This window comes from Sturnus vulgaris, chromosome 6 (genome assembly GCF_052056855.1).
Source record: "Sturnus vulgaris isolate bStuVul1 chromosome 6, bStuVul1.hap1, whole genome shotgun sequence".
Taxonomy (NCBI): domain Eukaryota; kingdom Metazoa; phylum Chordata; class Aves; order Passeriformes; family Sturnidae; genus Sturnus; species Sturnus vulgaris.
Window position 1 is genome coordinate 44073391 of NC_142248.1, and position 16441 is coordinate 44089831.

The following is a 16441-nucleotide window of genomic DNA, read 5'->3' on the forward strand; positions in this document are numbered from 1 at the left end:
TCTGCTGATTCCTTCCTTATGGTTTGTCAGTGATTTCTTTCTGTCTCTCTCTCTGCAGTTTGTCTTCCTAAAGGGCTGAGGCCACCCTTGATCAAGCCAACAGAAAATTTTCTTTCTATTTTTTTGGAAAGCAAGCAAAACCACGTGGCCCTGGGCACTTAGATCATAAAGACTTGCTGCTGCTTTGAAAGCAGATTGACCTCTGAGGCTTTATCCACATAATGTTGTGAAGGTTCTCTTGCATCAAAATGTTTCTTCATTATTTGAACAGATGATGGCAGCAAAATCAGGAGTTCACTCAGAGATACTCAAAATATCTTCTTCGAGCCACATCATATCAGTGTCCTAATCAGAGAGTGGGCTCTGGCCTGTTACAATCAGGGAAATGCCCTTTCAGGGTAAGTAAATTGTTACTGGTTATCTTAATCTGCTTGGAGAGGCTCCAGATCTGTTCATTCCTGATGGAAGGAATGGGATGGGAGAATGCCACAGCACTGGGTGTGTGTTTGGGGCATCAGCAAACCCCACAGAGACTGGAATGACACAGGAGCAGTGCTCTGTGCCATGTGTGAAATACATGGGAAGTGTGGACAGCAGAGGATCTGAGGATAAATCAACCCTTTCACTGCAGGGCTGTGCAGAGCTTGTCTGGGAGGTGATGGTGATTTTATAAAGCTCAGTGGGTGGCAGCAAACTTCACCAAGATTCTGGGATGTTAATTTGTCTGCAAATCCTCACCCATAACTGTTCATAGGTGTTGCAGAGAAAAGAGAGGTTTTGCTTCAGAGCAGCCCTTGGAACAGCCTCTCCACTGCAATCAGATTTAATATATGAGGACCTAGGTTGGAGGTACAGGACCTGAGGGGTGTGGAGATGGAGCTGGTGCTTAGTTTGGTGTTTTCCCTCTCAAGCCAGGGCACCTCTCTCAGGTGTAAATAAAGTCAGGGGGAACCAGGAGCTGCAGACTCCAAGTGATGGCCAGGCACTGCTGAGTCCTTCCAGTGCAGTTTTGCACCATCAGCCCCATGAAACCAGGTTTGCTTGTCTGGGGCTTGAATTTGGGAAATGCAGATGAAAAAAGGCCAGATCCTACCATAGCCCACACCTTGAAGCTGCCCCTCTAGCCAATATTCAGTATTACTCCTCTTCTTCAAAGCATCTCCCTTCAGAGTTTTTATAAAGTGTTTCAAATCAGCCAGTTTCCCCCATGCAGGCTGAAAGTGGAGCTGCCTTCTCCACCTTTTGTCTGCCCAATGGATTTGTTGCTCCTTCATTTGGATAGACCAGCATAAGTCACATAATTCTGCCTCCTGCAAGAATTTTTGTCTGTCAGACTTGCTTTCTTCTCAGCCACCATAAGCTCAGTGAAACCTTTTTGTTTGATTGCCATCATCAGGTGTCTACATCATTATTACTGAGAAATACCCATGGAATTATACCTGTGCTGAAGATATTTGCAGGTTTCCCCTCTGTTTTCTATGCTGGCTTTAGGTCTCCATTTGGCTGTAAATAGAATCAGAGAATCACAGAATGGTTTTGGTGGGAAGAGACCCTAAAGAGCATCAGTTCCACCCTCCTGCCATGGGCAGGGACACCTTCCACTGTCCCAGGCTGCTCCAAGCCCCATCCAACCCTGCCTTGGACACTTCCAGGGATCCAGGGACAGCCACAGCTTCCCTGGGAGCCCTGTGCCAGAGCCTGCCCACCTTCACTGTGGTGCTGTCAGCTTTGGATTCCCAGTCAGAGATGAAGATGCTTGTTTATATTAGAGAACTGTTGTGAGTGCAATTAATAAAGCTGCCAAGCTGAAAAGTAGTTGAAGAGCTAAATATCATTATATAATGAGACCTCCTTCCCAGTAAATGATGTGAAAAATGATTTCTTGCGAAGAGTAACAAATTGCCGTGGCTTTTTACCCTAATTGTAGATGCTTGATTCTAATTTGTTGTTTGTCATTTCCGTGTAAATGAAGAGTTTTAGCTATAATTACCACATTTATGGCAAACAAGATATTATCATTTTCCAATGCTCACGAAGCACTGGCATGTTTAGAAATAGAAGAAATGAATAATTATCCCCCTTGTGCAGCTCTAGGGAGGGGTCTACAAGTCACAGTATCCAGCTCAGGTCTTGCACAGAGGCAGCTGATGCCATTAACCCTCTTCTACATTTGGGGAGCCAACTCAGAGACATGGAGTGACTTTCCCAGAGCACTCAGCATTGGTCCAGATGCCCAGATCCCTCTGGACAGCATCTTCTTGCCATCACTCTCATGACACAAAAGACTCCAGAGCCATTGTTTTGGTTGGTACTGAATTTCCTGGTTTGTCCCAGTTATCCCAGTTCAGAGAAGCTGTGGCTGCCCCATCTCTGGAGGTGTTCTAGGCCAGCTTGGACAGAGCTTGGAGCAACCTGGGATAGTGGAAGGAGTCCCTGCCCATGGCAGGGGGATGGAACTGGATTGTCTTTAAGGTCCCTTCCAACCCAAACCATTGTGTGACTCTGTGATGATTCTCTGCTCCACCAGAATCTGCCTTTTCTCTTGCCCAGTTTCCAGTGTGTGAAGTTATAAAACAGAATGCTGAGGTTTCTGACTGTGGGAGGCTGTGCAACATCTCACCTGACCCCACACCACTGGCTTGGGATGAGCCCACATCTGTGGGAAGGCCTTGTGACAAAAAGCCAGAGAGGATGATGTCCCCTGGAAATGTCAGTCCCATGTCTGTCAGAAAAGAGCTGCAGGATGTCACAGTGTCCAAACACAAGGACTTGTAGTGCTGGATCCCATCCCATCCCATCCCATCCCATCCCAGGCACTCTGCTCCTCTGGCACAGCATACAGCGAGGCCAAAGCCTTTGCCTGAGAGGTGACACCAAAATCACCTCAAAATATTCCCCAGCCTGAGCCCTTTTCCCTGGGAAATCATTCTAAGGCAGCTGCCAGGTTCTGGCAGCAGCAGGGAGTGAGCAGGTGTCCCCTGGAGGGGCTGATTTCTCCTGGGAATGGATCCATCACCCTGGTGCTGGAGGGATGATTGCCCACAGCCACTGTGGTAGGACAAGGGTGATATCTGACTGATATTGCATTTCAGCAGTGCTGGAGTAACACTTGTGATACACCACATCCTGTTTCTTGGCTTCTTGATCCCACTCTTACATCATCACCTGAAGGGATGTGCACAGAATGCTTCCCTGCCCTGCACAGTGCCAGGGCTCATTCCAGGAGCATTTCAGGGAGGGGAAGGCTCATTCCCACCACTCTGGCTCCATGCCCTGTGCTGGTTCCTCCCTGTCTGCCCCCCTTCCAGGCACGGGGCATTTCCTGGAGCTCACAGCCTCACCAGTCTGCCCATCCCTGGCTCTCCTGTGACCTTCTTGCCCTCCAGGGAGTGCTGTAATTCCTGTAGTTTTCCTGGGTTTTTAGGGGATAAAATTCCACTAATTCAGCCATGTTTAGACAGGAATAAATCACTGGCAGTGTAAGCACACTGCAAAATCACTGTGCAGCTCATGAGATCTTGCTGTGTCCATGTTCTCTCCTCTCTTGGTTTGCTTTGCCCTTTGCTCATTCCCTTTTACCTCTGTGGTTTTCTGAGGGCCCATTCCCATAGGTGTACCTGGAATGTTAAAAGTAGTTGGGAATAGTTTTGGGAAAACGGACAGAGGTTAGATTTAGATGGGATATTGGGAAGGAATTCTTCCCTGTGAGGGTGCCCAGAGAAGCTGTGGCTGCCCCTGAATCCCTGAAAGTGTTTCAGGCCAGGTTGGACAGGGCTTGGAGAAGCCTGGGATAGTGGAAGGTGACCCTGCCCATGGCATGGGCTAGAAATTGGATGCTGAAAATAATGGCATCCTAAAGAACATTTGTGTCCAAAAAATCCCATTTAATATTTAATATTTGTACTGACTTAGCTCCCATAACATCCCCCACAGATGGAGGTGTTACAGTAGGGGCTGTTAAACTGTGAAGGAAGAGGCTCTGACACGAGGTAAAGAAACACAAGTGACCTACTAGATAAGTTCTATTATATCTTTAATATTAAGTAGCATTATTTCCATAGTAAGGATGGAAAATGAAATAAGAGATGAATTTACTTGCCCATAGTTATATAAGAAGTCAGAGACAGGTGTCAGGAACTTTAAGTTAAGTTTAACTTTTGGTGTTTGATCACAGGAGAATTGAATCAAGTGGGAATTGATGCTCAGTTCTGGATGCAGGAGGAATGTGGGATAAGGCTTGTCCTGTTAGCAAACATAAGCAAGTTCATTTTCCTTTTGTGACTAACACTGGACAATGCTGCTCTTCCCAAGGATTTGCAGGAAAATGAGTCTCTGTGATAATCAGATCTTATTTTTAGCATCTAATCGATGCTCAGGGCTTTGTGGTTTAATTAGTGGAATAATTGTTTGCTGAAAACACAGTCTAATACCTGCTTTTTCCTTCAAAGGTCAACTCCATCATTTTTGTTTCCAACCATTTAGTCCTTTATTGATCTTTATGTCATTTCATGGGGAGTGCTGCATCTTGACAGATGAAATAAAGGCCAAAACTTGAAATAAGAAATATATATCTTTTTTCTTAAACACAAAAAATGGAAAATCCCCTATTTCAGCCCTTGCTGCTGGCAAATCCTTCATACACTGTCCCCTGGAAATGGGATTCTGAAAATTACTTTTGTTCTTTATGGAAGGAAAAAAGCAAACCAAGAATCTTTTCCGAGCCTGATTAATATCAGACATAAACTGAAGCACAAGAAGAATTTTGCAGTGCAGCTGCTGATGCTTTGAAGTAGATAAGGCCATGGGCTCTGTCAGGAGGGCAGGAAGATCTCTGTGGTTTGCATTTAGAGAGGGCTGAATGAGAAATGCCCTCTCCTCTCAGTATAGGGGAGATCATCATGTGCCTTCAGCTGGAGATTTGGAAAGTATTTAATCAAATAACAGCCACCACCATTTTACTGCTGTCCTCCAGCTGAAATGAGATGTTTTGGAGCAGAGGGATGGATGAGGTGCTCTCACCTGCAGCTTCTCCACCTTTTCCATTCCTCCCATCACTGCCACCTGACATTTAGTTTTAATTTGCAAAAATCTATTCAGTCTTTGCCAGACTATGGGAGAGGCTGCTGGGCTGTAGAGTGGAAAACAGGCTCGGTGAAAAATGGGCATTAAAAGGTAGCACGGGATCAAATTCCACCTTGTGCTTTTTTCCTGTAAATATACAGGGAAATGATGCCTTGGGTTTTAGCTTTTGCATTTTTCCAGAATCTCTGCTGCTTAGTGTGTGACTCTGAAACTTCATATTAGGTGTTGGTCTCTTCACAGGGCAGTGACAAAACAATCCCTGCCCAGCTGGAGAATCAAGGACACTCAGTACCCAAAAATCAGAAGCAACAGTGAGGGAAAGGGGGCAAGGCAGGGGCTGAGACTCCATAGCCTGGGGCTGTGCTTGGACAATTGACCCCAAGATGAACCAAAACTTATAAAAGTGTAAAAACTCGTGACCAGGATCCAGCTTGGATTTGATTTGGGTGTAGCCCCGGCCAGGCTCTTGCACTGCCCAAGGTGAATCCTTTCAATAAATTCCTATTTTATCCCTTTTGCTCTGTCTAGTCTCTGTTCCAGCTCAGCCTTTCCAGGCATCAGACAAACCCTACAGGCATCCCTCAAAATGCCTGTAGGCACAAAAATGCTGCCTTAAAAAGTTTATTAAAGCTGCAAAGTCAAGGCTCATGGATAAAGAAAGATTTTTTCATCCTCATCAGGATACAGCTTTGATGAGGAGCCTCCAGGGAGAGCTCAGAGCCCCTTCCAGGGCTCCAGAAGAGCTGGAGAGGGACTGGGGACAAGGGATGGAGGAACAGGACACAAGGAGTGGATTTCCACTGTCAGAGGGCAGGGATGGATGGGATATTGGGAATTGGGAATTCTTGGCTGTGAGGGTGAGGAGGCCCTGGCACAGGGTGCCCAGAGAAGCTGTGGCTGCCCCTGGATCCCTGGAAGTGCCCAAGGCCAGGCTGGATGGGGCTTGGAGCAGCCTGGGACAGTGGAAGGTGACCATGCCATGTCAGGGGGTGGAACTGGATGAGCTTTAATGTCCCTTTAACCCAGAGCAGTCTGTGGTTCTCTGGAAGCTGGTGGATGTGAGCATTTTCAGCACACCAGAAGCCCTGAGCTGAGTGAGGCAGGGTGGGTTCTCACTGCTGTGAGTCCCTGTGCTGCTCCAGGAGCTGTGCCAGGGCAGAGGGAGGAGCAGCTGATCCCACCTGTGCTCCAGCAGAGGCATTGCCATTTCCATAAACAAAGTTTGCATTTCCTCTCCCAGAGCAGACACAGCTTTTGAACACAGTGTGATCCAGTAAATATTTAATCATACAACAAACAGTGACAGCCAGTTCACAGCAACGTCCTGCTGATGCCTTTTAGGATAATGGGAGGTTTTGTACCTTGGCTGGGTTTTAACATCTTGTGCCTCTCTGGGGCCACTGAGGGAGAAACAAACAGTGTGTAGATGTCAATATGTGTTTTGAAGGCCCCACAGAAGATCTGAGTTCACAGAGAAATGCCAAGGCACAAGGGCAGTGCCTTTGCCACCTTCAGCAAGGGGCTGCTCACTGTGGACAGGTAAAGTGGAAAACAGCTTAAAAAGTGCAAGGGAAAAGAGAAAGGAGGAACCAAACCTAATGCAATGGGGAAAGGAGTGTCAAAAGGGTAGATAAGGCCAGGGAAGGAGTTGGGAAGCCCATTTTAGTTGCTGCTTTCTGGATGAGAATTGTGAGTTGTCTCCCCATCTGCATTTCTTTTCCAAGATATTTGGGCAGGCTGTGGCAGTCTTGGGTTGCAGCAGGACAGGCAGGGGAAAGGGTGTAGATGGTACAGGTCAGGGACCAGACAGTGCCATGGTAACTATTAAAGTTCACTGGGTTAATTCAAAGTTCACCCAAGCAAAATTTTTTATCTGAAAACATAAATGGTAATTGTCAGTTTGACATTTGTTTGATTATCCAGCTGTTCAAGTCTTCTCGAGTTGGACAATTCATGCATCAACATTCCCATCAGGTAGGTGTAGTTGTTTTGGAATTAAAAATATGCTGCCTTCCAGGCAGATGCCATTTTCTTTGTTATTTATTTGTGCTAGTAAGTAAATTGAAAATTGTGCTTTTTTAAGGGAAAGGAGCTGATGCACCCTTGTGCCATTAACTTGTCAGAGCTGAGCAGATGAAGCACGAAGCATTTCTGCAAAATTGTTCTCACAAGTCTCATTTGGGAAAAAAAAGTTTAACCTGCAAAAGAGAGGGATGAAATCTGTAATGGAACAGGGCAGGTTGCTTGGTATATACAGACTGATTGAACGTAATCAATCTTTTCCTTATTTTTTTTACACTTTAACCAAGCTCTCCTTTGCTGAAAGAGTGCTGGATTAGATATTAGGAAAAAAATTCTTAACTGTGTGGCTGATGAGGCCCTGGCACAGGTTACCCAGAGAAGCTGTGGCTGCTCCATCCCTGGCAGTGCCACATTTTCACCACTGGTCTGAGGGTCGTGGTGGAGAGTTATTAAAAGGAAAGGTGATGGATGAACCTTCATCAGTAGCAAGATGGAGTTCTGGAATGAAGCTGTGAGTGCTGGATTTGAAAACCAGGCAACATCTGCAGGGATGAGCGATAATGTGCCATGGAAAAACAGAATTGCTTTAACTGATGATTGAAAAAGAGAATATGATTAAAATAAGCTGATTAGATGAAACCGAAGTGACAGGACAGAGCAGCAGGGCATCCAAGAGGGGAGGGGAGAGACACAACTGATGGCAGCAGGGCATGAATTATTGATTGAAATCTCCAGCAGAAGACTTTGCATTTTCTTATCTGGAAAGGGAGAGAATGAATGAGAAGCGAACAGAATTATTAAGCAGCTTTATCATTGCACTGGAGTGGATAATTAGGCAATTAGGATTACTAAAAGTTGGCAAAGCAAGAGGCCCTGAGGACTTGTGCTCCTGATTTCAGAGGAGGGTGGAGAGGGAAGCAGGGAAAAGCCTTTGGTGAGAGGTTTGATGGTGAGGCTGAAAGGCAGAGCCAGGCTCTGGCACCCATCCCCTGCAGCTGCCAGGACAGAGAGGGGCACAGGAGACCTGGATAATGAAAAAGAACTTTTCTGAAAATGGGCAGTCCTTGGAGCAGCAGCAGGGAGGGAGATCAGGAGTGAAGGACTCAACATAAAAAGAATCTGGACCCGAGTGAGGAGACCACAGAGATGCTCTGAGGGCTGGGGACAGGCTGGGAGGGATGGGAGTGTTCAGCCTGGAGAAGAGAAAGCTCTGGGGAGACCTCAGAGCACCTTCTGATTTTGGGCATCCATTGCCACATACCCTCACGTGTCACCTGCTGTCCCCTCCTGAGCCTCCTGCCTGCATCTGCCAAAACCTGAAATCCCAGAGGGGTTTAGCTCACAGGGAATTGTGACTGTCCCTTAGGGCCAGGCAGACACCACAGGCTGCAGATGAGCCTCACTTCTTTAGCTGGCACCAGAGCTTCTGAATAGCTGGCTGCACATTTTGAAGGGGAAAACTGGGTAAAACTGACTGAAAATAGCACATTGCATCTGTAACTGTCTGAATCCATCCTGGGCTGCTCTGAGGCCAATGCCAGTGCTCCTCCTCTGTGCTCCTGACTGGCTTAATCTTAAGCTATACGTGATTTTAAATTAATTTGCAGAGATGCAGGCATTATATAAATCACTGAGGAAATTTCAGATTATGTTTGTAATTTGCAGAAGTGCTCCATGCTCATCTTACTTAGCTCCCCATGAAACCAAGGGATCAGAATTAAGCTGAGGCAGAGAGTTTGGACCAGTCACCATCCTGAAAGTGCTGTGGAGGATGAGCCAGCACTGCAGACACTTGTCAGTAATTCACACCCAGAGACTCTTGTAATTTCTTCAGGACATTCAGTGGCCAGAGGAATAAAGGGGATGATGAAAAATACATGGACTCGAGTATTTCTTACTAATTATTTGCTTGACCTCATTGGCAAGGCACCTGGTGTTCTTGGACAGTGCTGCATTTTCATGGGAAGGTGCCAGCCACAATGTTCTCCCAAAACCAAGCCAGAATATTAATTATGGATTCTGTTTCATAATGAGAGTCTGAAGCCCAGAATTAACTGGTGGTAGCTGCTTAGCACAGATATCAATTCTACCTTGAAATAATGCTCTGTCTCCTACCCATGTGGTGTCCTCAGATGGGTAAATCATAAATCATTGGAGCAGGGAATGCTCAGTTTTGGTGGCACAGTGGCTTGTGATTTCCTCCTGGGTGTTAGAACAGTTCTGAGCATTGCTGACATGAGAAGTGTTTGTAATTCATGGTAATCTGATAGCAGCACCACTTTATTGGTGGTACCACATATTAGTGGCTGTAACAGTGGTGGGAGTTTGCACCATTTAATCAGTGCTTTGTCTCAGTCTCTTCTGCCTTCACTCAGAGCCAGGATTAAAAAATACACGAAGGAAATGGATTTTCTCATGTTCAGGCTTGGCTGTTTATTAAATCTTATCAAAAGTACAGAAAGTTCAGCAGCACTTCCAGCTACCTGCTAGAAGTGGGGAAAATGGAGAAAGATCCAGGTGCTACAAGGTCTCTTAAAGCTACACAGTCCAATGGAGAATTAACACCTGTATTATTTATACTTTTAACCCAATAACCCAATTCCCATGACCCTCAGTGCAGCACTAAGTGTCCAACCAGAAACTACTGCCTGAAATGAAGAAGGAAGATGAACACCAAAAGAGACAACACCCAAAATCCTCCATCTTGTCCCATACCTATTACTGTATTATAAAAACCTCAAATTTAAAACCTTTCACCATGTGAAATCACACACTTCTATTTAAATACACACCTGTGATTTTAACTCCATCACTCAAATTTGGAGCCTTCTCCAAGGCCTCAGGTCAAAAGCAGTGTTCTACAGGGGGTCAGTGCCAGAAAGCTCAAAAAACCCAGGATTCTGGGATCCAACAAGTGGCCGTCTTTTCTTTTGCCTACACTCAAGAGTTAAGATAGAAATTCAAGAGATGGATTTTTTTGTTTGGACTTGGCTGTTTATTAAATCTTATTTATAGTACAGAGAGTTCTGCAACACTTCTAGCTAATAAGCTAAAAGCGAGCAAAAATGGAGGTGTATTTAGTTAGTTTCAAGGTCTTTTAAAGGCTAACAATCCAATTAAAAACTAACATCTATATTATTTATACTTTTCACATAATAACCAAACACCTGTGACCTGCACTGCATGATTTTCTATCTGACCAAAAACTACCTGAAATCATGAAGAAGAAGGAACAAGAAGAGACAATGCCCAAGAATCTCCATCTTGTCCCATGTTCTAAAACCCCAAACTCCAAACCCTTCACCATGTGAAATCACACACTTCCATTCAAACTGCACACCAGTGATCCCAACTCCATCACTCAAATTTAGAAGCCTTTTCCAATGTCTCAGGTCAAAAGCAGTGTTCTTTTGAGGGTCAGAAAGTTCAGAACTCCCAGGTTTCAGGGTTCTGACAGTAATCCAGTGCTCCTTGACTTGTCCTGGCCCCAGCCTGACAGGTCTGGGAGCTTGGCTGTGACAGCTCCACACTCTCTGCTCCTTCCCAGTGCAGTCCTGCCAGGACACTGAATGGTTTCTGACCTCCTGCCTCAATCTCATTAATTCGGGGCCATTATTTCCCTCTAGCAGAGGTCAGAGGCTGTGGCTGCATTAGAGCATCCCCTGGAGAGGCACCCAGTCAGGGAGAAATCACCTTGGGTTGTTTTTCCTGTGGCCTGGGTTGATTCCCAAAGGCACCTCTGCACTGAAAACAAGGCTGGGTTTAATAACAAATAAATGTGTAATAGCAAATAAAGATTTGTGCTGTCGTGTTGGTGGTCCCCAGCGGGTGTGCTGCTGTTGTTTTGTGGAGCAGAGGGGAGCAAAGCCAGAATCTGTGTTCATTAAAAAGAGGTAATAGAATATTCTTAGCTCAGCCCCTGCCTCTGCCTTGGCAGAAATACCCTGGAGTTAATTGCTGCCATTGTTCAGCTGCAGGAAAGTGGGTCGGCTATTGATGAGATCACTAATCCCATGTAATTGTTGTGAGAGATGTAAAAATAGGCTTTGTGCTCAGCTGGAGTTTGGGCCAGCTGAGCACAGGGTGCACAGACTGCAGGTGCATGTGTGGCTGTCCTGGTGTGCACGGGGGATGCTGTCCCCAAGCCCTCCTGGCACTGTCACACCTGGAAACCCAGCCCAGGGGAGCCGTGGGTTCCCTTCCTCCCTGGGATTCCACTGGGAGTGACATCCAGGGCATGCAGGCTTGGGCTGGCAGAGGAGGATTCTGGTGGCACCTTCATAAATGGAGTTTTTTATGGTTTAGCCTATGCAGGCCAGGACTAATGGTGGGAAGAGCTGATAAAACAAGACCTCTTGTCCTCTTCTAGTGCTGTGTGTGTCCATCTCCTGGATAATTAATCTTTTTTTTCAGCTTTCATCAGAGATAAGTGCACCTGTGTCTTTCACACGTTTTCACCTTCAGCTAATTTGAGATCCTTCTGTTTGGGAGATGTTATGTTGCTAGCAATTCAAAGGGAGTATTTAAATTGCTTTGAACTTGTGTTATATCTGAGACATAAAACAGCCATTTGCTGCTGGCCCTGCTGTGCCCCCTCCCCACTCACAGGAAGGCTCCTTTCAGAAGGGTGCTCTGAGTGCTGCAGGTGCAATTCAGACACTGATATTGCTAAATTCAAGCTTTGAAGGGATTGGAAAATCGGGTCCAATTCCATAAAGTCTGTGTTACACTTGGCATTTAACACGCCCTGGAAGAAATATCCCTCAGAAGAACATTGCTGCATCCAAGAGTCCCCTTGTGCCTGTAGCACTGTCATCCTGGAGAGATGAGTATCCTTGAAAAAACACATTTGCTGAGCCCTGAAAAAACCAACATTTAACTGTTTATTGCTTCTTACCTATGAGCAGGAATTTGATAAAGTCCTAGTGGATCTGTGTGGACATTTTGCCCTTGGTGCAGACACACCCAGTGCCCTGTGGTGTTTGTGACTCCTGCACCCACTGCTGAGCCCTTGCAGCTCAGTGAATATTTCATCCCCAAGCACCTGCCATTACAGAATTTTAATTCTCAGCTGTCATATTTCACAGGACTTATTTAACTGTTCGGAGAAGGAAGTTGCAGTGCTGGCAGTATGAATTTGCTTGGTTTAGTGATTTAGCACCTCCAGTGCTGTCCCAGCCCTCTGGAGGCTTCTCAGAGCAGGCAGTGGCTGCTCCAGAAAAGCAGGGGAATAAAAGGCAGTGAAAAATACATTTTTGGCCATCATTACAGGCTATACCAAATACAGGGAAGAATATCCACACAGAGGAGGGCAGTGGGAGGGGGTAACTGCACTATAAAGTTTTCTCCTGGTCAGACACCCCAATGTGTGTATGAGAAGTGATGGTCAAAACCCCACAACCTGAAATACTGGGTTTTATCTTCTTTTTTAAATCACTCTGAAGATGTGAATTGCTCAGGCAAAGGTGAGCAATACTTGCCTGCCATCTCACTCTGAGAGTTTCTTGCCTTGATTTGCTGCATTTGCTTTTTCTCACGAATGAGAAAAGAGGAAATCTAATGTTCAGCCTTATCACCTTGTCAATTTAATTGCTGTCTATTTTAATGTTATCACCATCATTTGTTACTAATTAATAGAAGTAACATGCTTTTATTCTTCCTTATTTTTCAGTGAGAAGCTGGATGGAGAAGCTGAAAGATAAGGTAGGAGGCTCAGTGTTTCAGTTTCTTTCAAAGCAAAGCCACTTTTATTTGCAGGAATAAATAAATTCTTGTCAGTGCAGTTCTTTATCTGTACACAGACAGCTGAGAAAGGGCTCAAAATTTTCTCTGGGAGGCAAATGAACCTGATGCTGCTGGTATAGAGTGGTGTGAATCTGCAATAAATCCCTGATGGGTTGTAACTAAGGGCAGGAGGGACAGAAGTGATTGATTGATTGATTTTTCTGCACCAGAAAATGACCTTGTCAGATAACCTGAGTTCCTTTTTTTATTTCCCCTTAACTTATCATAGAATAGTTTTGGTTGGAAAGGACCTTTGGAAGTCCATCTAGTCCAGCCCCTCTGCACTGAGCAGGGATATTTTCCACCAGATCAGGATCAGGTTGCTTAGGACCCTGCCCAGCCTGACCTGGAATGGACCCCAGGGTATAGAACTTAGTTCCACCCCTTTTCTCTAAGTGCTAAGCTCAGTTCTGGATCCAAATCAAGAGGGTCTGGTGAGGGGCTGCCTGCCATGCCAGTGCCTCTGGATGAGTCCTCTCCTACCTCCACTGCTGCAAATCCCTGGAAGGAGAATGATCAAACACAGTAAAACTGACAAGGTAACAGAGCCTGATCATTCCTCCCTGGAATCACAGGGATTGGTCCATGGGATCAAGGGTTGTGCCAGCCACAGGCAGTGATGGTTTTTTAAGCTCTGCTGCCCTGGAGCAAATATTGACATTTCAAAATGGTTGTGAAGCCTTCCAAGTTGTGTTGCTGAATGCAGAGCCATAAAGCTGGAAATGAGGTGACAGCAAGAACATTTCGTGACTCAAAGGGTCTTGGAAATTCTTGAACAGGATCAGAGACAGCAGAAACAAAAACCATCCCAAGGAGTGAGAGTGATCTCTGAAAACACATCTGCAGGCTTAGGCAGACTCACAGCCCTGCCTTCCCACGTGCTCCACACCAAATTTCAGCAGCACTTTTACCATCGGGTCAGAGCAGAGAAGCAGGGTCTGGGTGTTTGCTTTCCAGGGTTTAAGGTGAGTTCCTGCCCAGCCCTTGTTGAGTTGCCTTTCTGCCTGCACTAGGAAGGAGGCAAGTCTAGAGCCAGCTCTAGAGCTCCCTGGTCTGGGATTCATCCAGAGCAGATGCTGAAAGGACACACAATGGTTTTCCCAGCGAAGGTAAAGAGCAGCCAGGGGCTGCCTGTGTGCCTGGAGGGATTGCAGCATGCCCAGGTCACCTGCTCATGCCAACACGTGGCACAGCACCAGCCTGGGGACATCAGGGTCTTCTCACTGAAGCTCTCACATCTTTCCTCTTGTCACCTTGCTGGCCACCTGTGTCCTTCCCTGTGGCAGAGGGGCTGCATGTTCTGTGTCCAGCAGAGCTCTGCAGAGTCTGAGCCTATTGCAGGCAGGTCCTGGAGCATGTGGCAGTGGCCAGCACAAGCACTGGTGTAACTGGGGATCCACTGGTGTCCACTCCTGAGCCACCTCCTTCCTTTGGGGAACAGCAGAGCCTTCACCTGGCTCACATTTTTCCTTAGAAAAGCCCCACAAAAACCACTTCCCCCTCACTCCCAACCAGTTGATTTGGTGTAGCAGATCACTTGTAAATAAACCTGTTCACTCCATTCCCTCCTCTTCCTAGCTGAGTTTTTCAGCACCAGTCTTATGTGCCCCTCTCATTTGTCCCTGTGCTCTGTTTTAAAGTGCAGAAGCCCACAGAAGTTGGGCTGCAAGACACAGGAGGGGTGGATTTGCATCACATCACAGGTTTTTGGGGTATAAAACATTGATCTAGGGGCTGGGGGAAACCTGGAAAAAGCCATGGGCTGGTCAGGTGTGATAAAGGCTCACAGACAGGCTGAGGAGCTCGTTGTGATTTCTGACATGGAAACTCAGCTGGGCAGCAGCTCAAAGCCCTTTGCAGCCTCCCCTCACTGCCCAAGCCAGCAGCAAAGTTCCAGAATTAGAAAACTCCACGCTGCACTAATTAGGTCACCCAATTAAGGCACCTTAATTGCCTCACAGAGACACAGCCTTCAGTTGTGTCCTCACTAACCTCCTTTTTTGGGAGCTGGGCTCAGGGGTGCAGCCCCTTCCCAGCACCTGAGCAGGGCTGGGTTTTCTGGGAGGGTGTTCAGGGAATCTGAACGATGCAGCTGCAGATCCCTCAAGCTTTGGGACCCAGACACAGAGCTGTTACTATTTAAAGCACTGAGCAGGATCTGGAGGGGCTTGGGGGAACAAACCAGCCCTCCTTGGTGTCGTGCCTGCCAGATGAAAGCAGTTATTTTCATTCTCCAGGTAAGTGTACAAAGGCAGGGTAGTGCACCTGAATAGCTTTTTATTTTTTTTTCCCCCTCCCACTCAGTGGATTATGGAAGAGAAGTAATTATGGTGTGTGTGCTGTGTTGTATTTTGAGAGCACAGATGAAGACAAGTGGCTGTAAGCAATGGGCTGAGTCTCACTAGGAGCTGTCTGATAGAATTGGTGCCTGTGGCCCTTGGCAGGTGTAAAATCTATTTTGGGGGGTGAAGCTGTAGTGGCACAGCAGAGGACTCTGGCTGTAGAGTGAGGAGAGGCAGAGCTACAGAGGGGGCAGCCAGGCTGTGCCTGCCTCCCTTGCAACACTGAGCCCACCAGTGCCAAATTAGATGAGGATTCTAGCACTTTAAAACTTAGGTTTGTTTTCAAAAACAGTAAAATATAAAATAACAAGCACTTGAGAAAATTTCCTAGGGATTTAAGGTGCTTAGATGTATAACTTTAGATTACTCATGCTGCCTGTATTTTTTTTTTTTAACGAGCAGTGCAAACATACAGATCACAGGGATTGAATTAGGGTTGGTTTATTTTTGCTGGCCCTTAAGGCCAGCTGAAGGTGTGTGTGTGCCCTCCCTCTGTGTCATCATCCTGCTGCCATGCAGGGGACCCCTTCCCAAAGTGTTTGGCTCAAAGGTTTTGAGTACAAAGCTGAGGAGTGGCTCGGGATCACCTTCCTTTGGCAACCACGGTTTTCCTTCACACCTGCATCCCTATTGAGACACTTCACCCAAATTATTCCCTCTCCTGAAGGCAGGCAAGCACTGCAGGGTCTGAGCTGTCACCAGTGAATGTCTGTCAGGAAAAGCTGAGTTGTGGTGCTGCCCAGCCTGCTCCTGGAGTGGGGCTCCTTGGGGCTTCCTGGCAGCAGGAATCATCCCGTGCTGGCAGGTGATGGGGGCTCAAATCCAAAAAACTTTGAGGAAACCACTGTAGGGATATACTGCAGTCCTTGGCTGGTGGAAATGGCTGTGAAGGGATGGTTTGGGGAGTGTTGCTCTGCTCCTCTGTTTTCCATGCAGGCAGGATACATGTCGGGGATGCTGGTTCCCGTGGGAGTGGGAATCGCTGGAGCCCTCTTCATCCTGGGAGCACTCTACAGCATCAAGATCATGAATCGCCGCAGGAGAAACGGCTCAAAGAGACACAAAAGGAAGGTATGGAAGCTGCCCAGGGCAGGTGTGGAAGCTGTGAACCCTGGGTAGGGTCTGTCTGAGCTGGAGTGTACAGGGCACCTCGGTTACGGGATGGGGGCATCCAAAATCTCTTCATTTCCTTTTTTGCACGTGGACCTCTC

At 46.6% G+C, this 16441-nt stretch overlaps 1 protein-coding gene across 3 annotated transcripts in view; it reads left to right on the top strand.

Moving 5' to 3' along the window:
* Nucleotides 1-16441, top strand: part of ARMH4 (armadillo like helical domain containing 4) — a 51112-nt gene that overhangs the window by 30693 nt on the left and 3978 nt on the right. For 2 of the 3 annotated variants that reach the window (XM_014871490.2, XM_088166367.1), the window contains exons 6-7: nucleotides 12776-12807; nucleotides 16167-16301. In XM_014871490.2, the coding sequence (XP_014726976.2) occupies nucleotides 12776-12807; nucleotides 16167-16301 (167 nt within the window). Of the gene's footprint in view, nucleotides 1-12775; nucleotides 12828-13918; nucleotides 13998-16166; nucleotides 16302-16441 lie in introns of all 3 variants that reach the window. The other variant, XM_088166368.1, reaches the window with a different exon arrangement.